The sequence below is a fragment of the Lonchura striata genome, chromosome W (assembly GCF_050655825.1).
Source record: "Lonchura striata isolate lonStrDom1 chromosome W, ASM5065582v1, whole genome shotgun sequence".
Lineage (NCBI taxonomy): Eukaryota > Metazoa > Chordata > Aves > Passeriformes > Estrildidae > Lonchura > Lonchura striata.
This window is the reverse complement of record NC_140743.1, coordinates 14912583-14938722: the sequence shown is the minus strand read 5'-3', so window position 1 is coordinate 14938722 and position 26140 is coordinate 14912583. Positions and strand designations below refer to the sequence as shown.

Genomic DNA, 26140 nt, shown 5'->3' with positions numbered 1-26140 from the left:
AGGAGAGAATACATCCTATTTATTTTGGGACAGTAATTCTGTACTCCTGTTTCCCTTTCAGAAGGTTTTAGTGGTTGTTTACAGTGGTTGTTTAAACATCTTTCAGAATCCAGTCACCTTTCCAGCACCACCTTTCTGGGATGAATAGATGTGTCTGCCCTCTGTCAGGCTATTGCTTCCATGTGAATGAACATATTGTAGTTTTTCATGGAAGTGCTGTGCATGAAGTATGCTTTTTAGGATTGCGAGGAATTTCATTCTGATTTAGTGTGTATGTGTGTGAATATTAAGAGGCCTTGTTTACTGTCTGGGTGATGTAGTGGGGAGACAGTCTTGCATTTCAGGTAATGGGCCTTTAATGTAAGCAGGAGAGTGGAGAGAACACTATTTCCTTAGATGTTTCTTCCAGTGAACAGTAAAAGCTATTTTGAGCTAATGTCATGGTTTGACACTGGCACAATGCCAGTGCCCCCATGAAATTGCAACCTCTCAATTGAATGCTGTGAAATGCGATAAAGAACAGAGAAAAGCAGGCCAAAGCTTAATAACAAGGAAAAAAAAAACTTTATTAAGCTACTAGTAAGAAAGGAAAAAGAAAGAAAAACACACACAAAATCCAAAATGAAAACCTTTCAAAGCATTCCTCCTCCTACCACCCAACTCCAACAAACCACAGTGAGACACGACTTAGACCCTTAATCAAGTATTCACCCTTCAATATAATCAATACTAAGTCCATCAGGAGAGAGAGGAGTCTCCCTTGCACCATAGACCCCCAGGAAACACAGCTGCCACTTCTTGTGTTTCCATGTCACACATGGCACTGCCTGGAGAAAAAGTTTGCCATGGTAACACTCTCCTTTCCATGTACAGTGCTCTCACCACCAATGCATGGATGGACAGACTGCTTTTAGGATTTTTCCTTTCAAGGATGCTTTACCAAGAGGGGAAAAAACAACAGTTCAGTTTTTCGGTTTTTGGGACCACAGTCCCCCCTATTTTCTTCCTCCCCTGGGGCCGAGGGTCTCAGGAACAGAGATCTTCTTCTCTTCTTCTTCTCTGAAGACAGAGGGCACCACCACCAACCTCCCCAACTTTTCTCTGTTTGCTCCAATCCTGTCTTTTCTCAGCTGCTGAAGCAGGTCTCTTGGCTGACCGGCATCCTCCTAAAGTACAGTCTCTCTTGGAGGAGAAAATCGGTTCAGTCTATGGCTAACAAGAAAAAGTCCAGCCAAAAGCCACTCCATCATCTTCCCCCCCAATCTTCTTTCCTTAACATCCCAGGTCCAGGCTGTCTCTCTTCCTCTCTTTCAAACTGAGGAGGAATAATGTTTTCACAAAGCTTTCATTTCTCAAGGAAGGGTTAAAAGTCCTGACTCCCTGGATGGCTTGCTGCCCAGATCTCCAGCTCCCACAGCTGGTCATCTTGCGGCCTTGCAGGCCCCCCATTCTTCTCCTTCCCTGCGGTGTACTGCTGACAAACCTTTGCTGTCTCTTTCTCTCTCTCTCTCTCTCTCTCTCTCTCTCTCTCTCTCTCTCTCTCTCTCTCTCTCTCTCTCGACTTTGGGGGGGAACGCAGACATCCCTTCCATCTGCAAGGGGCCAGCCCGGTTCCAGTCCCTTCACCCTTTGGCCTACCTCAAGCTTGGCCGCATGGCTTCCCCTCCCCCACCCAGCCACAGGCTAGGCAGGAGAGAGTCCTGGACTGCACCCTGACTGGAACCAGAGAGAGAGAGTTCTCCTGGGAATTCTGCTTTTAACCCCTCTGTGTTCTCAGAGGCGTATCCGCCTTCAATTGGTCACTCCAGGTGTCAATATCCAACCCTGACCCCTGACTGGATTGACCTCTTCCTTCCGAGAAAATTCTTTTTCCATGTCAAACCATAACTGCTAACTTTATTGATTGTATGGGTTGATTTCCTGCAGGCTCTTCTGTGTTTGATTGTGGATTATTGGAATTGAGTATAGTCATAGTGTAGATGAACCAGTAAAAGATTTCTATTAATCCTAACTTTAAGCAGACACATTCTGGAAGATAGCATGTCATGTAAGCTGCTGTATGCTAGAACAGTTTTGCTCTAACTTCTAACTGTTCACTTTTTCTGTACCTCCTGGCCTGCCTTCCTTCCATATTGTCCTGAGCTTCATTGTAACCTATGACTGTTGCAGTCACTTCAGGATACTGTTTGTCTTTCTGTAGGTTATAAAATATGCTGTCAGCTTTGATAGTTTGAATATTTATAGAGAGAAGAGGTTAGCAATATAAAATACTGTTGTCCTAGGTTGACTGTATGATGCCTTTATCCCCAATCGTCTGCCCTGTTTATGTTAAATAATAAGTTCTACACCTTTAAGACTTGTTCCAGGAGTGAAGGGGGGGTGAAGAAGCGCGGAGTTTGTTTTCAAGAACTGCACTCGCTCCTCCACATTCCTGCTCCTGCACTGTGTTGTCTGCGGACGGACAGACAGCGAGACAGAGCTCTCCTTTGCTTTTTCCTAGTTAGTTTTAGCTAGCTGAGGCAAAGAAGTTCCCTGGACTGTGCTTTTTTCCTATTCTTTGGACCTGCTCTGGACTGAACACCAGGAGAGACCAGCAGCAGCAGCACCTGTGGCCCATCGGGCCAGGCCTGGGCTGTGGCATTTCCAGCGCCGGAGGGACTGATCAGAGACTGAGTGAGCCCAGCTGCAGCCCGGGGGATTTTTCTGACTTTGTCTCTCTCTTGGAGTGGCAAGAAGTTTTATTGTTTAATATTGTTTAAGTTTGCTTGTTTAATAAACAGGGTTTTTCCACTTTTTCTCCAAAGAGGTATCTTTCCTGAACTGGTTGGGGGGAGGGGCCAATTGAATCTTCTTTCCTAAAATAACCCTTTTGGGGTTCTTTCCCCAAATTTGCTCTGAACCAGGACAACTGTTCCTATTCATCATGCTTTGTCAGGAACTGTGAAATTTCACTTTTGCATGTGCTATCTTAAGTCTTGTGCAGCAAATGTGTGGCATGTCATGCTTTCACCAGTGATGCACCCCACAATTTTGGGAATGTGTAATCTGTAACAGTGTCAGCTTTGGAGCACTGCTTTGTATAAAAGATCCATTGCTCAAAGGTAATGAGCTGACTGTGTCAATTAATATGCAGCAGGCTTTGTGTCTGCTGATTGTTCTTCTGATTTAATCTATATGATGGTCTGTCTTACAAGCAGCAGTGGTGAATATTTAAGGACACAGTACAATGTTGGAATGCTCCCTGGCATCCCACAGGCGCCTTATGTGTCTTCAGGGCAACTATTTCAATCATTATGCAGCTTTTGGCAGTCTACCATCCTAGAGACATCTTAGGAATGTGAAAAAGAGAGGCTGTATGCTCTGCTGATATAAGTGCTTCTCAGGATCCCTCTTTGTCCGCTTTCTAGAGATCTGTGATGCTGCCTGTGTCTGAGATATATGTAACTTGTTCAGGAGAGCTGGCTCTTTTGAAGAGCTGGATCTAAATCAGAGAATGGTCCTTCTCGTCTGACACTCTGCTCCTCTCTACTAGACAAATGTTCTCTACTACAAGATTTTACTTGTGTCCATAATCAGTAAAATGTCAAAGGCCATATTTATCTAACAATTTTATTTGTGATAAATGCAGGTTGCTGTCCACAATTATAGTCTTATTCCTGATTTGTAGTGCTCATGTAGCTCTACAGTGAATAGAAGTGATCTAGATTAAAAGTAGCTCTCAAAAGTTAAATTTTCTGCCATGTATGTTCTGTGGTCAGATAGCCAGTTTATTGATTTGGGTTGCTGCTGAATTACATGAACATTTCAGCCTCCCTGGAATGGCACTAAAAGTGAGGTGTTTGGGACAGGCAAGAAGGGGACAAGAACCATTAATTCCCTTCATCAGTAGCCCACACCTATGTTTATGTCTTCTTGTTTCATAGCACTACTGAATTTTCCCTGTGTAGGGAGGGGAAATAAAAATACCTACTTCACTTCTCTTCCCTTAAGCACTCAATCCAGACTTGTGACTGTATCAGCTAAGTTTAGTAGTTTAAATCACAACACCTATACTTAAAACCAGGAGTTTGGTGAACTTGGATTCTTTTCTTTCTGTTGCAACTTTTCAGAGGCTATTTATTTTAAAGGGACTGTAGCAGACAGTCAAACTTCAGGCTCTGTAATTAGGAAATAGAGATGTAAGTTGCTTGTGAACCAAATTCTCATAATTTCTGAGGTGCGAAATCTAGTTGTACGCCACTTATATAAAAACAAACTGTCCACTTTTAGTGATCGCAGAGCAAGTCTGTGATAGAGCTGAGCTGGATTTATGCTTCTGAGTCTGCTTTCTGTTTACAAACCCATGCTGTTTCCTTGCTTTGTTTAAATCTGATGCTGCTTTTAGTTTGTGCCTCTGACTGAAGGCTTATTTTTCTTTGCTGTTGTGATCTTGTCCTTGAACGTTTGGTAAAAAATTAGTTGTCTCTCTTTTCCTCCTTCTTGATTTAGCAATTAAAGGTTTGTTATCCTGTAGTTGAATCCTAAAACGCTATACTGTAAAACTGTGTTAAGCATTCTGTGTTTTGTATACTGTGGAAAAAAATATTTAGTTCTTTAATCAAGGAGAGTACAGAAAACAGTGAGAAGTATTGGCTATGATGTGCTTTTCTTTAAAGTCTGAATTTTCCTCTTTTGGGGAAAGCAGCAAATTAGTATGTGCATGGAGAATGAGATTAGTGCTTAAGTGGTGGTATCTGAAAGTTAGATTGTGATGTTCAGTTTCAGATATACATGGCATTTGTGTGAAGTCTTAGGGAAACTTATGTTTAAAAACAAACAAAAAAACCCCAAGAAACAATCCCAGAAACTACCCTTTAAAACTGAATTTTTTAAGAGCTAGGCTGAAGAAGTTTAGCCTGTTTTAAGTAATGTTACAACTGTACTGACTACTTAAAAGCAAAGAACTTGTTCAACTTTTAAAAACATTTATCATTTACCTTGAATCACTTGTTCCATTTTGATAGCCTCCTTCATATAGAAAATACAGCATGAGATGTCAGTCTAAATGCAAGTCTAACAATGCTCTATCTTCTATGTGAAAGGAAGTATTCTGTATGTTTTTCCATGTTTGACACCATAGTGTTTTGAATAACCATGTTCCATATTCATATCAATTTTTTGTTTTTGTTTTCAATTTATTATGCACAGCACTTGTTCTGAAATTTGGGGACTGAGTACACCAAACACGATAGATCAGTGGGATACAACAGGCCTTTACAGCTTCTCTGAACAAACCAGGTGAATATTCTGCCCTCTTGCATCATAGAAATCTTGTGGGAGGGATTGGCTTTGGAGGGTCTGTAATGGGATGCTTTAGCTGTAAAATAGACTAAATTACTTCCTAGGCCTCTCGTGGTACAGCATTTTAAGATATTTGCTTGCCAGTGTAGAAATCCAAGTGTTTTCAGCTGATGGTTTGACCAATAAAATTCTAATTCTGCAATATTGATTTTTCATGACAGTGCTATTGAAAGAATGGGAAGACTTGTTAAATGCAAGCTCTAATATGATTTGGTATTTATATTAATAACGTTGGGAAGCTTGATTCTTTAGGCCTAATCTTACAAAGTATTTAAACTGCTTTGTATGTCACAAGCTTTCAGTTAAATCTTGCTAATTGGCTCAGATATGAGCTACTAAAGAATTGTTTGTAAATTCTTCAGTAGTTAATGGCAGGCAGATTCTAAACAGGGTCTTTATTTTTTCATGTCACATTACTTGATTTGTGTATTGAGGTTTGTCTCCCATCCCATAACAATCATAAACATCTGCATTTGTGTAAGTATATGCAGTCTGTCTTAAAATTAGCAAAATTATTTCAGCTGGTAGTAAGGCAGATGAAGTCAAGAAGATAAACTGTACAGTCTTTAAAAGATGTGCATTCATGCTTTTTGCATTGCAGTTATACTGCCATGTGGATCACTTGGGCAGCTGACTGCTTATAGGCTTTTTTACAGTCCTCTGGGAATTCTTAAACTTAAAGCCATAAAGCATCTATGCCACAGCAAAGCTTTGAGATTTAGTAGTGGAAGGGACCATTAAGTGTGTGATTTTTTTTTTTTAACAACTCTCTTCTGCATTTAAAAAAATATATGAAGAACTCATCCTAAATATTTGGTTGGAGGTAAAGTGGCTTTTAATGAATTCTAAATTTAACTGCCACTGATTAGAGCAACTCAAATACAAGTTAAGAGATTACTGATATGATCATTTTTATCATATTTGAAGCCTTTCAACAAGAGTATAAATGTCACTAGCAGTATCAATCCACTGAATTCTGAGAATGAATAAACTACCCATCCCATGTGTGTACACTCTTGCTTAAGTAGCTAAGAGCATGCAGTCTGTAAAAACTTTTTAACATCTTTTCCCTCCAGATCTCTCGATGGCCGTCTACAGGTATCTCATCGTAAAGGACTGCCACATGTTATTTACTGTCGTTTGTGGCGCTGGCCAGATCTTCACAGTCACCATGAACTTAAAGCAATTGAAAACTGTGAATATGCTTTTAATCTTAAAAAGGATGAAGTATGTGTAAACCCTTACCACTACCAGAGGGTGGAGACACCAGGTAGGAAGACTACTTCTGACTTTGTATAGCATCTGTACATACTTGATCAGCATGTTATAAGTGAAAATGAGAAAAATGCTTTCTCTTGACAAAAGTACAAGATTCTTAGAGATACAGCTTTTGAGAAAACCACCCCGATAATTTTTAATAGTAAAATTACTGAAAAATCTTTATGAATATGAAGATACCTTTACCCCGATAAACATTTCCAGGACCACTAGTAGTTTCCAGATGGCTAAATATGACCCAGACTTAAAATTAGAACAGAGATGATTCACCTTTGCTAATGTGGAATAGTCTTACTCAAGAGGCACTTCAGGAATCTGTTTCTACCACTAGCAGTACAATTGTAATAGTAGCAGTACTGAGATTCAGAAAATTTCAAAACATCTGAAGAAATTGTTAGATGGTTTAGATAGATATTTTTTCCTTTTAGCTCACAGAAGCGTGCATTTTGAGGGTGTTACCAATGCTTCGAATTTTGCTTTTCCAGTCTTGCCTCCTGTACTAGTGCCACGGCACACTGAGATTCTAACAGAACTGCCGCCTCTCGATGACTATACCCATTCCATTCCTGAAAACACTAACTTTCCAGCTGGAATTGAACCACAGAGCAATTACATACCAGGTATTTTCTTAACTTTCACTGTAAACAGTATGTTTGACATTATGACGCTGAAACAAAGATGGTAATTTTATGCTCCTAAGTGATCAAATTAATTGCACAATGTGCCAATAAGTTAGATCTAGTTGATTTTATGTATTAGTTCCAATGAAAATGCCTGAACATTGCTGTTTGCAGAACACGATCCTGTGTGAAACTATATTGCTTACTTGGTTTCAGTAGCTTATTTAAGATTCAGAATGCTAATGAGTGAAAAATAGACCTTTGTACTATGTTTTCAATCTGTTTTACACGCATATAGGGGTTGCCAAATGCTGTGTGTTGGAGATTGAGCAGCAGTTTACTACTCAATCTCACCACATGTAGTTTGTGGAGAAACTTTAAGTTGCAAATCAGTGACTTAGTATTTTGATCTGTAGTCCACAATTGATCAAGGTCTGCTTTGTGTGTTTGTTACTATTGTGTGCACAGTTTTGTCTTTTTAGTATGAAAGAGCAACCTAACAATATTGAAATCAAAGAATTCCTTCTTTCTCTTCTTTGCCCCTTCCCTACCCCAAGACTAACCTGCTACAGTGCACCCAAAACCTGGTACTATTACTGAAACATAAAATCAGTGAACTTTGTTTCCTGCCCCAACTTTGTGTTTCCTATCCCTTCAGGAAGTTGCCTGGAGTGTAAAACCAAGTAAAGCTGAACTTCTCTCATGAATGTTTAATGCAGCTATATTATAAACAAGCTGAAAATTCAGATCTAGACTCTCTTGAAGAATAACAGTACTTGAAACTCAAATATGTGCAATATAGAAATTGTATTGATGTGTCTTAAACAGGTCATTGCTTGTGTTTTCTTTAAATGTATCCAAGAATTGAAATGGCATTTAAAAATGCAGTAAATTTGTTCTCATCTGTTTAATCTGGGCCATGTTTGTTGCCACCTAGGGACAGCAGATCGTTAAAGAGCAATTTAAGGGGATAGAAATTGGTGCTGCTTTCCTAACTGATGTATGCCTTTTTTGACTCAATCTGAGGGCTTTTGATACCATTTCCTATCAATTTACTGGAAAGCTACCATTTGCAAATCCAGTGCTATGGAAATGAGCTAAAGTAGCTAGGTAGTTATTTGCAGGAAGTTTGTTCAAGGTGATTGTGGGTATTCACATGATTTTCAAATGTTTATGCAGCTAACCACACCTTGCCTCCTTATCTTTGTCACTGACACCCTCCTGTTGTATTCATGGCATCTTACTTTATTTGACCTTGCTGACTTAATCTTGAACACTTAGCTAGGTTCTGATAAGTCTTCTGTGTCTTGACAGCCTGCTTCAGAGGACCATTTTCTTTAGGGGTAGGCCAAACTAAGACCGTGGTAGCTTTGCACCGCAATACTGTCTCAGTAAGTGGTCTACAGAGAGGTTGGTTTCACTTACAACTGGGAAGATGGCAGTCGTGAAGGTGCAGGATGGCTGTTGGGGCTGTATGTTCAATTAATACTACTACGTGGAGGAAATCTCTTTTCAGACAGAGATTAGTTATGGAAAATAATCTGTGCCAAAGACTCTAGATTAGCAACTGGAAACAGGAGGCGTGGGTTGGATTTGAAATGGTTATTGACCTACAACCATGGTTGTGGCCTTAACTATAATGAATAATTTGGAGAAGGGTGGAGTCCATTTTATCACAATGAATTCAATAAAAATGTTCAAAATTAGTATGATTTTTTGTTATCATAATTCTTGATAGTGAAGATTTCCTTTAATCGTCCTTTTAAGTTTTCATTTGAATTTTGTCACATCTATAACTCATTAGTTTTACAGTGAACCAATGATAATTATTTTGCTTAATTTTTTAAAATCAGCTGACTTAATCTAGTTTCCTGTCACTGACTTTCTTCTGGCCTTAATATATTGCTGTAAATCTCAGACATGATATTTGATATAATTTGATTTTAATTCTTAGGCAAAAAGCTTTAAATTTCTGCTATTTTATAATAATGTAATTAAATGTACTTAATCCCTCAGATGTCTCAGAGACAATTCTAAGGCAATTGTAGACATAGTTAGCTTCAAACACGTTCACTAAAGCAATACAGGTTTTGCCTTTAATATATAGAATCATAGAATATCCTGAGTTGGAAGGGACCCACAAGGATCATCGAAGTCCAACTCCATATAGGAAAAGACATTTGCCCAGTTCAAAGAAAATTATTTCCTGAAAGGCAATTGGTTAATTTATCCAGATTACAAAGTACCTTTTGAATGGAGAAAATAAATATGCATACTCTTATGGGTTTTGAAGATAATTCTGTTGAATTAGGCAAAGTTTCTAGTATCAAAATGCTTCAAACTTGTTTCTGAGTTTACTTTGGTTACTGAAACTCCATCTTTAAAGAAAGCTAGTTAAAAGAATAGATGATTGTTTTAATAGAGCTTGGAAGTAATAATGATAATAAAGCTTGTGCAGTGTAACTAGTTAAATAATATGGTTATTATTGAGTGAAATTTTTAGATAATGAAGGAAAATGGATTTGGGAATTGAACTGAAAAGTAGCCTTCAAATCTATAAGGCATGGGAGGGTATCTGATCTGATGGTTTTAGTACATTATAGTACATTAAGACAGCTCACATGATAATTTTTTTTTTGTGCAAGTCACCAGATATGGTATGGGTTTTTTTTCATTTGTAATTCTACTAAATGTGAAAGCTGTTGATCACAATTACAAAACTGTTACTTATTCTAGTAAAGTATCTTGTCTTAAATGGAAATGACAAATATTATCTGTTAATTATATAACACATTTGAACAGTTGACTGGCATAAAAGAGATTATACATTTTGCATAGGCAATTAAGGCAAGTAATGTGTTTGAAGACCTACTGGAAGGAGAAATAGATGGCAAAATGATATTCTAATAAAGTATTTAAGTATTGAATGGAGCTCATGAGGACTTTATTAGAAAAACTCCAAATGCTAAATCGTACAAATTTCCTCAGTCATTGAACCATTAGTTGCTTAGTTGTTTTTTTTTTGACAGAAACACCACCTCCAGGATACATCAGTGAAGATGGAGAAACAAATGACCAGCAGTTGAACCAAAGCATGGATACAGGTAACTACTTTCAAAACTTGGGCTCACTAGCTGTGATCCCTCTGCATAGCAGCATGAATTCAGCCTGAAAGATGATGGCAGTTTTCCACTGTACAACCTGGTGTTTTCTGCTTAAAATATCACTTTCAGTCTTTAGTGAACAAATTAATATTTTTTTAAGGGAATGCTTCAAAAACATTCTGTGCCATATTAAGTACATTACATTTGTTTTGTAATAAAAACATACAAGTCTAATTAAGTCTTCATCAGATTTTAATAGTTGATTTGTTTTAACCATCCCAAACTTTACCTTTTGGAAACAGGTTTGTTGAAGCAAATGTGTCTGTTAGCCGAAACAAGTTACAGACTCTGAATTTTGAGAACCTGTCTCTTACCTCTGGCACCTTATCACTTCTGCCATGTTTCAAAATAGTTCTTGTATAGAAGGGTCAATGGAAAGAGTAGTAGAAATATGAGGCATCTGTGCCTTTGTATGAAAGAGTTTCTAGATAATGTGGTTGGCTTTAGACTGTCAAAGAACAATTAATATGCTGAATAAGAACATCCTGCTTTCTGCTGGCAGACTTGAAGGTATTTGGTTAGCTAACGTTAGCAATCTTTTTCACTTAACTAAGTGAAATCAACTGCACCAGTTTCCAAAAGAACTGCAATATTTTCCCACTATGTGATAATGGCTACCTTAATTTTAAAAGCCTGATATCAGCAATCATTGTAGGAATGATTCTGTGCAAAGCCTCTTTGTATTTTGCCTACAAGTGCACAAATTGTGTTGGAGAGTTCATGTTTTTCTAAATTTTTTCCTTCCTTCTTCCAGGAAATAATAACCTCAAATGAGGAAATCCAGGTTGTTCTTCTAGAGATAAACACTCTCCATTAAGAATAGAGGCAATATCTTGCTTGTTTCATCCACTTTTTCTTAGCTTTTTTTCCACTGAATTTGGGAAGAAGTCACTACCTTCTCACTGGGCTGAAGCACCTCTCTTATGAAGACAGGCTGAGAGAGTTGGGGTTGTCCAGCCTGGAGAAGAGAAGGCTCCAGGGAGATCTTAGGGCACCTTCCAGTACCTAAAGGGGCTACAGGAGAGCTGGAGAGGGACTTTGGACAAGGGCATGGAGTGATAGGACAAGGGGGAATGGCTTCAGACTGATAGAGAGTAGGGTTAGATGGGATATTGGGAAGAAATTCTTTCCTGTGAAGGTGGTAAGGTACTGACACAGGTTGTCCAGAAAAGCTGTGTCTGCCCCATCCCTGGAAGTGTTCAAGGCCAGGTTGGATGGGGCTTTAAGTAACCTGGTCTAGTGGAAGGTGTCCCTGCCCATGGCAGGGGGATTGGAACTAGATGATCTTGAAGGTCCCTTCCAATCCAAACCATTCTATGATTCTGTGAGAAGCACATAAAGTTGTGTTCACAGAGTGTGCATGAAGTGAAAGCTCTGCCAAATACAACATTAAGATGTTAATTAGGTTTATGAGGAGGGGTAAGGTCCCATGAGTCTGGAAAATTAAATGCAGTCTTAATTCACAATAAGTGTGTGATATGCTGGAAAAGTGGTGTTAGTATTTCTGAGGTTTCTTATTCCAAAGAATTTAAATGTAAAACTATATCTAGATAATGGTTATTCCTACTTATCTGAGCTAATGAGAGTAATTTGCTCTGAAACAATCTGTATTGCTTCAACAGGATCTCCAGCAGAGCTGTCTCCTAGTAGTCTTTCTCCAGTTAATCATAGCCTGGGTAAGCTGGAAATTCTTGTAATTGTTTCTGTGTGATGACTCTTCTTTATGTATATATTACATTAAAACTGAAAACATACTTTAAAAAAATTAAGAACTGTATTAGGAGGAGACTATTGGGTTGGCTTCCTGATGATAAATATAATAGGGCTGGGTAAATAACTTCTTAACTACTACTCTATTTCTGTAACTGTTGAGTTCCTAGCAAAGAAAAAGAATAATATGGTTGTGTGTGCAGGACTAGCATTTATAAAATAAATAGTTTAAAGGATGTTATCCAATGCATAGTGCTGCCCAGACTTGCTGACTCCCTTGTATATATGTTCTGCTACTCTTCTCTTGTACTGTTTCACCTGTAACCGCAACACAATCATTGCTTCCACATTAGTTGCCCACCTGCTTTGATCAGGTGCCATTGCTGTGTATTTGTATAAATGCCTCAGGAAGATCCGATTCCCCTGGGTTTGTTTAAGGAATGATGATAGAAAAATGCTGTTCAGAACGCTTAGTAAGTAATGAGGGTAGGTAAAAAGGGGAAGCAGCTCAGGGAAAGCTGAAGATGCACAGGGAAGATATTGAGCTTTCATAGGGACCTTAGAACTGCTTTTAGATAGACATGGTATAATATCTAGTGTAATATAAGAAAATATAATTTTCATATTAATATTTTTTCTTTGTGTGGTTCAGTGTTTGATAGTTTAATCTTTTTTTTAACATTGCCAAAATGTAAGTTATAGAAAAGCAACAGAAATGTCTCAACATCTGGCACTCACAGCAGCATTAGTTTAATAATTTTGCCAAACAAAATGCAAGTACTGAACTAAATGAGCTGTGGTCAGATTAGATCACCCCCTCTTCCCCTCCTTCCCTTCCTTCTTCCTTTGTGTGAAAATCTAAATTCCATTATGTTTACTGGAGTAGGTAAAAATGACAGCAAGTAAACTATAATTTGTGGAGACTAACACCTGTTGTTTCTGGAGAGACAAGTAGCAGGGCAGATAGATTTCTTTTCAGCCTTGTCCTGGTTCAGGGCAAATTTGGGGAAAGAACCCCAAAAGGGTTCCTTTAGGAAAGAAGATTCAATTGGCCCCTTCCCCCAACCAGTTCAGGAAAGATACCTCTTTGGAGAAAAAGTGGAAAAACCCTGTTTATTAAACAAGCAAACTTAAACAATATTAAACACTAAAAATTCTTGCCACTCCAAGAGAGAGACAAAGTCAGAAAAATCCCCCGGGCTGCAGCTGGGCTCACTCAGTCTCTGATCAGTCCCTCCGGCGCTGGAAATGCCACAGCCCAGGCCCGGCATGCTGGGCCACAGGTGCGAGCTGCTGCGTCTCTCCTGGTGTTCAGTCCAGAGCAGGTCCAGAGAAAGGGAAAAAAACACAGTCCAGGGAACTTCTTTGCCTCAGCTAGCTAAAACTAACTAGGAAAAAGCAAAGGAGAGCTCTGTCTCGCTGTCTGTCCGTCCGCAGACAACACAGTGCAGGAGCAGGAATGTGGAGGAGGGAGTGCAGTTCTTGAAAACAAACTCCGCGCTTCTTCCCCCCCCTTTCACTACTGGAACAAGTCTTAAAGGTGTAGAATTTATTATTCAACATAAACAGGGCAGATGATTGGGGATAAAGGCATCATACAGTCAACCTAGGACATTCCACCCCTTATCCCCATATCGTCAGCTTACTACTAAAACTAATATATATATTCAAACCCTACAAACACATACATTATGCATCCAATATACAGCTATACACAGACAATGGCAGTAATATTCAGCAAACAGTGATATTTACACATAGTTCTCACCCAACAATCAGATTTCCCTGAGGTGCACATCGTGTTTTTCCATCTTTCTGCATTATCCACCATGTACAACCTGGTCCCACAAATGGGTTTGTCTGTACTTGAGGCAGAATTGATCCACACTGTCTTCCCTAACAAACCTCTGACATGCACTACTGGGACTTTGTCTCCATCTACTATATGCAAAAGCTGAGGTTGGGCAGGGCCCAGACGACTGGTAGAGCCTCGGGTGTTAAATAACCAGGTGGCTTTTGCCAGATTCTGCTCCCAATTCTTGAAAGATCCCCCACCCAATGCTTTCAAGGTGGTTTTTAACAGTCTATTGTACCTCTCCACTTTTCCTGCAGCTGGTGCATGGTAGGGAATATGGTACACCCACTCAATACCATGTTCCCTAGCCCAGGTGTTGATAAGACTGTTCTTGAAATGAGTCCCATTGTCTGACTCAATCCTCTCAGGGGTACCGTGCCGCCAAAGGATCTGCTTCTCAAGGCCCAGAATGGTGTTACGGGCTGTAGCATGAGACACAGGGTAGTTTTCCAACCATCCAGTGGTGGCTTCTACCATGGTGAGCACGTAACGCTTGCCATGGCGTGTCTGGAGCAGTGTGATGTAGTCAATCTGCCAGGCCTCCCCATAGCTGTACTTGAACCATCGCCCACCATACCACAGGGGCTTCACCCGCTTGGCCTGTTTGATGGTAGCACACGTCTCACAGTCATGGATAACCTGGGAAACACTGTCCATGGTTAAATCCACCCCTCGGTCTCATGCCCACTTAAAAGTGGCATCTCTACCCTGATGGCCTGAGGCATCATGGGCCCATAATGCTAAGAGCAATTCCCCCTTGTGTTGCCAATCCAAGTCTATGTTTGACACCCCTATCTTTGCAGCCTGATCTACCTGCTGGTTGTTTTGGTACTCCTTATTGGCTCTGCTCTTGGGAACATGGGCATCTACATGGCGAACTTTCACAGGTAGCTTCTCTACCCAGGTAGCAATGTCTTTCCACTCATCAGCAGCCCAAATTGGTTTTCCTCTACGCTGCCAATTAGCTTTTTTCCACCTCTCCAGCCAGCCCCACAGAGCATTGGCTACCATCCATGAATCAGTGTAGAGGTAGAGCTTCAGCCACTTCTCTCTTTCAGCAATGTCCAGGGCCAGTTGAACGGCCTTGAGTTCAGCGAGTTGACTTGATCCACCCTCCCCTTCAGTAGCTTGTGCAACTTGGTGTGTGGGACTCCATACGGCTGCTTTCCATTTCCGTTTCATTCCCACAATGCAGCAAGAACCATCAGTGAGAAGAGCGTAGCATGTTTCCTCTGCTGGTAGTTGGTTATATGGTGGCGCTTCTTCAGTATGTGTCAATTCCTCTTCATCAGCGAGACCAAAGTTTTCACCTTCAGGCCAGTTTGTAATTATCTCCAAAATCCCAGGGCGATTCAGTTTTCCAATCCGGGTGTGCTGCGTGATAAAGGCAATCCACTTGCTCCATGTGGCATTGGTGGCATGGTGGGTAGAGGTAACCTTTGCTTTGAACATCCACCCCAGCAACGGTAGTCGGAGTGCCAGGAGGAGTTGTGCTTCTGTGCCAATTACCTCCGAGGCGGCTTGGGCTCCTTCATAGGCTGCTAAAATTTCCTTCTCTGTTGGCGTATAGTTGGCTTCAGACCCTCTATAGCTCCGACTCCAAAATCCCAGTGGTTGGCCTCGAGTCTCATCAGGCACCTTCTGCCAAAGGCTCCAGGACAAACCATGGCTCCCGGCTGCAGAGTAGAGAACGTTCTTCACATCTGGTCCTGTCCTGACTTGGCCAAGGGCTACCGCATGGGCGATCTCCTGCTTGATCTGGGTGAAGGCTTGCTGCTGTTCAGGGCCCCATTGGAAAGTGCTCTTCTTGCGGGTGACCAAGTAGAGAGGGCTCACGATCTGGCTATACTCGGGAATGTGCATTCTCCAAAAACCTATGGCACCTAGGAAAGCTTGTGTTTCCTTCTTGCTGGTTGGTGGAGACATCGCTGTGATCTTGTTGATGATATCTGTAGGAATCTGACGCCGTCCATCTTGCCACTTCACTCCCAGGAACTGGATCTCTCGAGCAGGTCCCTTGACTTTGCTCTTCTTGATGGCAAAACCAGCTTTCAGGAGAATCTGGATGATTTTCTCTCCTTTCTCAAACACCTCTGCTGCTGTCTTCCCCCACACAATTATATCATTAATATACTGTAGATGTTCTGGAGCCTCACCCTTTTCTAGTGCAGTCTGAATCAGGCCATGGCAGATGGTGGGGCTGTGTTTCCACCCCTGGGGCAGTCGGTTCCAGGTGTACTGCACGCCCCTCCAGGTGAAAGCAAACTGAGGCCTGCATTCTGCTGCCAGAGGAATGGAGAAAAATGCATTAGCAATATCAATAGTGGCATACCACTTCGCTGCCTTGGACTCCAGCTCGTACTGGAGTTCCAGCATGTCCAGCACAGCAGCACTCAGTGGTGGAGTCACTTCATTCAATGCACGGTAGTCCACTGTCAATCTCCATTCTCCTTCAGATTTATGCACAGGCCAGATGGGGCTGTTGAAAGGTGAGTGAGTTTTGCTGACCACCCCTTGGCTCTCTAGCTCATGGATCATTTTGTGGATGGGGATCACGGCATCTCGATTCGTTCGGTACTGCCGGCGGTGCACTGTTGAGGTGGCAATTGGTACTCGTTGCTCTTCTACCTTCAAGAGTCCTACTGTGGATGGGTTTTATGATAGTCCAGGTAAGCTGTTCAATTGCGTGATGCCCTCTGTCTCTACAGCTGCTATCCCAAATGCCCACCTGAGTCCCTTTGGGTCTTTGAAATGCCCACTTTGGAGGAAGTCTATGCCTAAAATACATGGGGCCTCTGGGCCAGTCACAATGGACTGTTTCTTCCACTCATTTCCAGTCAGGCTGATCTCAGCTTCCACTGAAGTAAAGTACTGTGATCCCCCTGTCACACCAGCAATAGAAGCATGTTCTGCCCCCACATATTTTGATGGGATTAATGTACACTGTGCACCAGTGTCGACCAAAGCTTTATATACTTGTGGTTCTGATGTGCCAGGCCAACAAATCCACACAGTCCAAAAAATACGGTTTTCCCAAGCCTCTACCTGGCTAGAGGCAGGGCCCCTCTAAGCCTGGTTATCCTTCTTTCCTGGGGCATATGTCTTGGAGGTTCCTTCAAGGGGATCGAAAATATCGTCATCATCATCATATATGGCAGTTTGATTATGGGTCACTGGAGCTGCTTCCCTTTTGGTGAAACTTCCTTTCGGAGTCTTGCCTCCCTTCAATTCACACACCCGTTGTGCCAGAGCACCAGTTGGTTTCCCATCCCATTTCCTCATGTTTTCTCCACAATCGCACAGGAAGAACCACAGCTCAGCTTGTGAGATGTACCTTCTTTCCCCATCTGGGGAACGTCTGCGTTGGGTACCAGGACCTCTGATCTGTATTGCTGAGTCTTGGAGAAAACCCCCTTTCATCTTCTCCCTGAGTTTCTTATGATTCTCCTCTATCTTGTCTTCTAGTTTCTGCAGACATGTTTCCACTGCTGCAATTCTGGCATGGGTTGGGCCATGTATGGCATCTGCATATGCTTGGAGCTTCTTTGCCATATTGAGCATAGTCTCCTCACCCTCATCTTGCTTCATTATTGCTACAGCAGAAGCGTATTCATGTGGCCCAAGTCTTACAAGTTTTCGCCACATCACAGATGTACACGGTACCAAGTCTGGGTTTACAGTATCTACATCATCCAAAAAGACAATCTCTGCCACTGCCATTTCCCTCAAGCGTTGAATTCCTTGTTCTATAGTCTTCCACTGGGTTTGCTGCATGTAAAGATCATCTGCACACAGGTATCTTTGTGCTACACTTTCCAGAACCCGTGCCCAGAGGCTGTGAGGGTTAGCCCCCCTCATCATTCCTTGGTCAATGACAGGATCATGTGACAGGGATCCCAAATGTCTCGCTTCACTACCATCCAGATTTGTAGCCTCGCCTGCAGCATCCCAAAGACAGACCAACCAACTAATTATAGACTCATCAGGTCATCGAGTGTAATCCTTTCTTAGGCCACAAAAGTCCTTCAAGGAATAGGACTCAGAAGGGCTTCTGATCCTGCCTCAGTTGCCCTACTCCAGCTTTTGTGTCGGTAATTAGTTTTAAGGGTCCTTCTCGTGGATCATCATCATCAGTCCCTGGCTGGTCAGTTTTGCTTTTCTTCTTTCCCGCAGCGACTGTCAGTGGCTTAGGGTTACTGTCTGACTTAGCTACAGCCTGAGTAACTGGTGTGTTGTCTGCAGCCTGAGTGACTGGGATAGCTGCTGGTTTATCTCCCTGCCCCCCTGCCTCTGTCTGCCAGCCTACAGTATCTAGCAGTGTGCAATAAGCATAAGCCAAGGCCCAGCTTATTGCAATGATCCTTTCCTCATTAGAGTCATCATGGCACTTCTCTTTCATGTATTTCCCCCTCAGCTGGGTTCTGAATTTGTTCATGTGGAAAATCCCACTCTACAGGATCAGAAAATTCCTTCAGGGTCTGGCCCATATTTTCCCATTCTCCACACCACTCAGGATTTTCCACACCTGGGTGAGGGGTTTCATCAGCTCTTCTGGACATCTCAGCCTTCACTCTAGAGAAGCTGCAGGATGTATAAAGGAAGTTTACCAGAATAGATACCAGAAAGATGGTCTCTTTAACATTCAGGCGAAACTGAACATTCTGAAAAAGTGACATAACAGATTCAAAAGAGAAGAAGGAAAGGAGGGGCTGGAAAACCTCATGCCCTGCTCCTCTAACAAACCGGATGCAATTGCTAATAAACTCCAAGAACATACTACTGGAACTAGGATGCAGGGTAGGACAAAAAAACCATAAACTATGCATATCTTGAACAGACTCCAGTATCTTTACAAGCACCTTATAAATCACTATCACCAAGCCCAGCCCAATAGCTATTTTAATCCGTGCTCTTCTACTGTAAAAACTACGTGTAAGGGACAAGAATCCTAGTGAAAAGTACTAAAACCTCAAAAAAGCTTGGAGACCAGAACCACATGAAGGCCTCCACCCCAAGAGACATTATGAATGTAAGCAACATGGCTACTGACTGCTTTAACCCACTACAAAATAAGCACAACCAACATCCAATCTGTAAAGGAATAAAGTTTTTTTCCACTTTTTTTGAGCCCCGGTAGTTGGGCGCCAATAAATGTATTTGTCCTGGTTCAGGGCAAATTTGGGGAAAGAACCCCAAAAGGGTTCCTTTAGGAAAGAAGATTCAATTGGCTCCTCCCCCCAACCAGTTTGGGAAAGATACTTCTTTGGAGAAAAGTGGAAAAAACCTGTTTATTAAACAAGCAGACTTAAACAGTATTAAACAATAAAACTTCTTGCCACTCCGAGAGAGACAAACTCAGAAAAATCCCCCGGGCTTCAGCTGGGCTCACTCAGTCTCTGATCAGTCCTTCCGGCACTGGAAATGCCACGGCCCAGGCCTGGCCCGCTGGGCAGAGGTACGAGCTGCTGCTGCTCTTCTGGTGTTCAGTCCAGAGCAGGTCCAAAGAATAGGAAAAAAACACAGTCCAGGGAACTTCTTTGCCTCAGCTAGCTAAAACTAGCTAGGAAAAAGCAAAACACAGTCCAGGAGCAGGAATGTGGAGGAGCGAGTGCAGTTCTTGAAAACAAACTCCGCGCTTCTTCACCCCCCCTTTTACTCCTGGAACAAATCTTAAAGGTGTATAACTTATTATTCAACATAAACAGGGCAGACGATTGGGGATAAAGGTGTCATACAGTCAACCTAGGACAAGCCTCGAATTCTGTGTTAAGCTTGTTTTAAATTTTTTTTTTATAGACTTGCAACCAGTTACTTACTCGGAGCCTGCGTTTTGGTGTTCAATAGCATATTATGAATTGAATCAGAGAGTGGGAGAAACCTTCCATGCATCCCAGCCTTCCCTGACTGTAGATGGCTTTACAGATCCATCAAATTCAGAACGATTTTGTCTAGGTTTGCTTTCCAACGTAAACAGAAATGCTACAGTGGAAATGACAAGGCGACACATAGGTAAATATCTCTTATCTTTAATTTCATTTTAGACATTAAATTATCTAGAATGATCCAGGTAGGATGAGCAGATCTGTGTTTTGGGTTCCTTTCCCCCTTGTGCAGCCAGCCATAGAACTTGGGGCTTGCCAAGAGGAACTTGATCTCTCTTGCTAAGGACAGAAGTGGAAAGATAAAGAGGTCACTGCTTCTGAAATTGAGGAGAAATATAGCTGCTTCTGTTACCACAGCCTGTTTCAATTGGGAAGAGATGTAGTGATAGCTACAGCTGAAAGGATCTCCCTTTCCTCAATTAGTAGTCACTAAGCTGATGGCAGCAGCAGTCACACAACTGTCAAGATGCAAGTGGCACAGGGGAAAGCCACTCAACTGTAGGGGATTTCTGTTGCTTATGTTGCTGTTCTCTGCCTTCTGGAAAAAGATGACACATCAAAGTATCCCAAGGGGCAGGTTTTTGGCTTTCAGGCTCTTCATTGGACTTGCTCTGCCCTAGGTAGCATTTATATTCAGAGTTGCTTATAATTGAAATTTAAGCTTTAATTGCAACATATTAGCATGTTGCTTAGTTTATTCTAATTTATAAAATGCAGAATGAGCATTGATAGCACTCTAATGCTTTTCTGAAATGGGAAAAGCTACAGTTGAGATAACATGCTGTTTTGACATTATTAAGATTTTCTTTGTAATGGTTAGTAAAGAATATTGTTTTCTACAATGTTTCGGCAATGAAGAGAGACGGGGAAGACTGATTCGGTGATCAGAATCCGATATATTGTGGTATACAAATGCTTATATACTATTTTAGGGAGACTAGTAATGTGTAATACAATGATTTTGTTAAAATCACATGCACAAACTTATGCATATTACAGCATCTCTTACTTGCAGAGTTTAATGAGATTTTCTTTTTCTGGTAAACCTGTCTGATTTAATCTTCTTGCAATCTAGATCTAATTTTCAAAGTTCTGTTTGCTTTTGCCAAGGTATTTTGTTTATCAAATCTCTTATATTAATAAGGTCCAAAGTCTATCATCTGTCTTGTGTCCCCCAACATCCCAACAACAATGCAATGTCTTGGCTTTAGGTTCTTCAATAAACTAGACTTTTTTTTCTGGATTCTTTTATTTAGCAACATTTATGAGGTTTTTTGGTTTGATTTTTAGTAAAAATTTCAACTTCTTTAATAGAACCTTCTGATTGCCTGTATGCCAAATCCAAATGCTTGTCTAATAAAAATTTAGATTTGCAGAAGCCTAGGCTATACCTGTGCTAACTAATCAAAATTATCAATTATGAGGAAAAGCAAAAATGTAAGGAACTCTCACTTTTTTTTAATGGACCAATTCACATTTTGTTTGAAAAATTGTTTTAAAGAAAAGGGGAAATAGAAACTATGGCCTTTAAAGAACCTGTTAATTATAAACAGCTTTCTTTGAGAGCTCAATTGTACATTACTTATCTTCTGCTAGAAATAAGCCATACAAGTTTTTTTCCACTCAGAGAGAGAGAACTAAACCACAATTTAAAAGTGAACAATAATATTTCTTATAGGGTTTTTTTCATAATAGGGCTGAATGAAGTCCTGTTGATTTTGTTCAAGTACTACAGAGAAAGGGGTATGTAGTGGGTTATGAAATAGTATGGGTGGATGTAAGCAAAGAGTGTTGAAGTGGTACACTGTGTTTTCCTTTTTAGCCATAGTGGCCTGTGCTGCTTCATATACAACACTTTAATACTAGCACAAGTTTTAACTCTGTTGAACCTAATATTTTTATTTTGATTCTGGCATTTCTTTAAGTAAAACATTATTTGGTAATGAACACGGCTTTATAATCTTGATTTGGTTATAAGCCATTTCATGGCTAGAAAATTCTATCTCACTCTTGACCAAAAGTTATTCTGCTTCTCTTTCAAATATTTTGAGATTTTTGGAGGAAAAATACAAGTTAATTGTGTTCTGCTCCTGCTACAGCTGTCAGCCCAGCAGTGTTGTTCTGTAGATAACTGATTTCTGTTTATGTTATAAAGAAAAACCTTGGCCCTCTCTGAAACAAAATCCTCTCGTTTGTTAATTTTCTTGGGTCATATAATAACTAGAGTTCTTTTGAATTTTGCTACAGGAAGGGGAGTACGTCTCTATTACATTGGTGGAGAAGTTTTTGCTGAGTGCTTAAGTGATAGCGCAATTTTTGTTCAGAGCCCCAACTGTAATCAAAGATATGGCTGGCATCCTGCAACTGTGTGCAAAATTCCACCAGGTTAGTAGCTTACTAAAGGTCTTGTGTAAAAATATTCAGTGAATGTATTCACTGGACGTTTGCTTTCCTTTTAATAGTTTCTTCATAGTTTTGGGTTTCTGTGTAGCAAACACAAATATTCATTGATTGATTGTACTCCTTGGACTTTTTTTCTTTATAGGATGCAACCTAAAAATCTTTAATAACCAAGAATTTGCTGCTCTTCTGGCTCAATCTGTGAATCAAGGTTTTGAAGCAGTTTATCAGCTTACTAGAATGTGTACCATAAGAATGAGTTTTGTTAAAGGATGGGGAGCTGAATACAGGTAAAAAAACTTTTCTTTTTCATTTTAAAGTTAATTTTTCTTCTTTCACTAATGCACTATTTCTGTCTGGTTTGAAAGCTGTACCTACAGTCTTCTTAGTGCTACCGTAGACATGCTGTCAGCAAGTTGAACACCATATTTTCCTTTTTCTCCCTCTCCAGCTATTGAGTTTTTAAGGTATAAAGACCAGAAATTGATTTTAGTATTACAGTCAGCTGTTGAGCAAGGAATGTTGTCAAAGTTATTTCTTCACTTGGTTCTGCTTGCTTGCTTATTATGGCAAAATCACTGACAATATCTAGAAGTTTCACAGTTTGTGCTGTGAGATGTTTTGCTGTTTGTTAGATGTACAGCAATTTTGGTCTCTGTCCTGGTCTGTGTGGAGCATAATGAGTTCATTAGCTTGTGGTAAGGGATGCAGTTGATAGTATCTGACAGAAAGAACTGAAGTCATTTGGAGTGCATTCTGCAGAATGAAACAGCTGGAGAACATGCATTTAAGGGTTGACAAATATTTCAGAACTTGTAATGGAGAAACTTTGTGGGAGTAAGATGATTGTGTTTATGTAGTAAAACTGCTAAATTTTTTTGAGTGAAAAAAATAGCCTTTTATCTGCTTTTTTAATATATTCCAATTGTATTCTTTATTTAAACAAAATCTTTAAACGTCTCTAGAAATTGTCCCCTGAAAGAATGAAGTCTGACATATCAATACCCTATTGTAATACATAGTGAACTTTTAAAAAATCCATATAATTTCTGAAGTTCAATAATGGTGTGTAGGTTCCACTGTGAATCTTGGGGGTTTGTTTCTTTTATCTGCTCTTGAAATATACACATGTAAATAGCAGCATCAGTATGTGGGGGAGGCTTCTCAGATAAATGAAGCCAATTTTGTAGAAGTCTAATTAGAGGAAATGAGAAATTTGAGTACTGGAATAAATTGTTACCTCTTTGTTAGTAAGAGATACACAAAAATAACATAGCTCAAGTTTAAAGAATTATTGGATTTGTCAGGAAAATTAATCCACAAACATCAGAGATTTACATCCAAAAAGGAGACAGAGGAGTCCTTTTACTTTATTTGAATAAAGGGAGAGGCCATAGGGCATTCCCCTGGGGTCTCTCAAATTTTTGGAGGATGCAGCCTCCTTTTTATCCTAATTTCCTGTTCGCATTTCCCTTCTCTTTCCCCATTAGCTCAAGTACTTGAGAAGTACAGACTTCCCAAAACACCTGATACCGAAGATTTCCCTCTAATGTATAACCTTCCTTTTAAAATTTTTAATTCTTATGGAATTTAGGGGTTTTCCCCATTGTTTCTTTCATCTTTCAATATCTTATTTCATTTATCAGCAAACATACAGTTTGTAAAGGCAAATATCTTTTTCCATTCATCAATCAGTGGAATCCTTCCTATTGTTTGTTTTATCTCTCAGTGCTAGTTTTATCTACCAGCAGACACACAGTTTGTTTGTAAAGACAAATCCCTCATTCCTCTCAATCCCTTGTCTTTTATTTTTTTAAAATGTCTTTACAAACTTTAGTTATCATTGACTTAATTTCCTGTTCCTGGGTCTTTTTTGGTTTTGCAATTATTTGCAGTGACATCAATTTCTGTCCTTTTGTAGCCATCTCTGTATCAGTAGGCATGGCTACTACCTTCATCCCTTTGATCACATGTTGAATAAGTTGTACTAAGCAAGGGATCATGCATGGTAAAAAGATTAGAGTTGCTACAGCATATAAGAGGAAGAAAAGCATTTGTTTAACCCATAGTCCACCTCTCGGGGTCTGGGAGTTGGGATGACCCCAAAATTGTAAAAGTCCTTGTTTCCCAGCCCGTGCAGCCAAAGAAGGAGTCTGAATGCATAGGATCGGCTTCTCAAGGTTGTTTATTTTTCCTTATCTATAACATTCTTTCTCTGATCTGCTGAGTTTTGTCTAGCAGGTCGGCCATGGTATTCTGTCCCCAGTCTCAAGCGGCGTTTACGTTTTAGACTCAAAACTACGTGTACTATGTTTACAATAGTGTGCCAATATCTATCACTTGTTAGACAGTGTGTCTCTACCTTAAACCAATAGAAGTGTCACCATCACAGCAAGACATGGAGGACCAGGAGAAGGAGAAGAGGGCCAGGACACGCCCAAATCCCTCCATCTTGTCCCTTTGAACCCCATTCTAAAAACCCCAAAATTCTACTTTTTCACCCTGTGTTAATTTAACTATCACAATACTCAAACCCTTGTGGCTTGTAATTCCTCATACAAAGTTGGCAGTTTTTTCCATGGGCTAAAATCGAAGCCACAGGTGTTTTTGACTTCGTGACAATGTCTCCAAGCCCCCTGCCAGGGTCTCGAGACAGCCAGGGCAGCCAGAAGGATGTCCTGGACTCCGACATCCACGACGTAACCATGAAAACATGTCCCATTCCCATCCTTTCCATGTTTGGACCCGATACATGAGCTTTCTTATTCTTTTTGTTATTTGTTTCACCACCTTTCCATTGTCATCCATTTGTAAACAGCAGTTTGAGTAATTTAATTTGCCACACACTCCCCCTTCTTCTGCTAATAAATAGTCTAATACCATCCAATGTTGAAATAGTGCATTTCTCATCTGAGTAGATTGGTCAGCAAGGAGGTCGATAGCTGCACGTCTGGTTCATTATTGCTTCAAAGACAGCTTGTAACCTAATTATCCAATTTAAATTATAAATTAGTTCTCTGGCACCTGATATTAATTCATTAGGATTCCATGTGGCTGGTCCATAGTGTTGTATAATTTGTTCAAGTGGCCATTCATCTTCACCCCACTTTTGGGTGCTCCCTCCAGCCAAGGATACAGCAATTGACCACTTTTCTCTAATTAGATTATGATATACCTTGATTCTTAACTGATTCCCCTAAACTTGTGGTGGCAGAAAGAACAATGGTCTAATATACCCTACATAACATATCCATGACCAGTTTGGGGGTAACCTGCAGTAAGCATATTGGCCACAAATCCAGTAATCCCCTTTTAAAGCCCAGGTCCTATTGGCAAAGGGACCTTTCCAATTTTCATCATCAATTGGTGGGTCAAAATATAGCTTGCTTCCTGGGCCTAGTGGTCCCCTGACTATGGTTGCCCTGCCATAAAAATCACAGTATTTGCATGTCCAAGCTCCCACATGAGGTTTCCACCTGCAGTTACATCCCAGATCTGTTTTGTTAGATCTGGACCAGAACCTATTAAAAAGGGTTTGAGTTCCGTTCTGGTGTTGCCACTTCCACTGATAGTCACGGACAACATGTGTCTTACTTGTGGAATTATCTTGGGGGCAGCTTAAAAATAAGGGGTTAAAAAACTTATCCTTCCCCACTGCTTTGCAGCCTTCAAAATATTTTTTGTAATTATGGAAGGAACACCTTACCCAGCTAGCATTAGTGAGGTTAACATGCATTTGATTCCATCTGCCTTGATATCTGGAACAATCATAAGGAGAGCAGTTGGGGGTCCAACAATCTAAACCCAAAGATAAAGTCCAGTCACAAATGCTTTTTCCCATATATGTTTCCTGTTCTATTTAGACAATAAATGCCTCTTTCAGAAGAATGA

General features: G+C 40.5%; 1 protein-coding gene and 1 pseudogene across 5 annotated transcripts in view; one reads left to right on the top strand and one right to left on the bottom strand.

The window, feature by feature from the left end:
• LOC146763083 (SMAD family member 2-like) overlaps positions 1 to 26140 on the top strand; it is a 151677-nt gene that overhangs the window by 50226 nt on the left and 75311 nt on the right. For 3 of the 5 annotated variants that reach the window (XM_085571250.1, XM_085571251.1, XM_085571252.1), the window contains 8 exons: positions 5188 to 5277; positions 6417 to 6610; positions 7104 to 7238; positions 10268 to 10342; positions 12025 to 12078; positions 19764 to 19976; positions 22097 to 22234; positions 22395 to 22539. In XM_085571250.1, coding sequence (XP_085427376.1) covers positions 5188 to 5277; positions 6417 to 6610; positions 7104 to 7238; positions 10268 to 10342; positions 12025 to 12078; positions 19764 to 19976; positions 22097 to 22234; positions 22395 to 22539 — 1044 coding nt within the window. The remainder of the gene's footprint in view (positions 1 to 5187; positions 5278 to 6416; positions 6611 to 7103; positions 7239 to 10267; positions 10343 to 12024; positions 12079 to 19763; positions 19977 to 22096; positions 22235 to 22394; positions 22540 to 26140) is intronic. The other 2 variants (XM_085571254.1, XM_085571253.1) reach the window with 2 other exon arrangements.
• On the bottom strand, positions 17034 to 19007 carry LOC146763084 (uncharacterized; annotated as a pseudogene).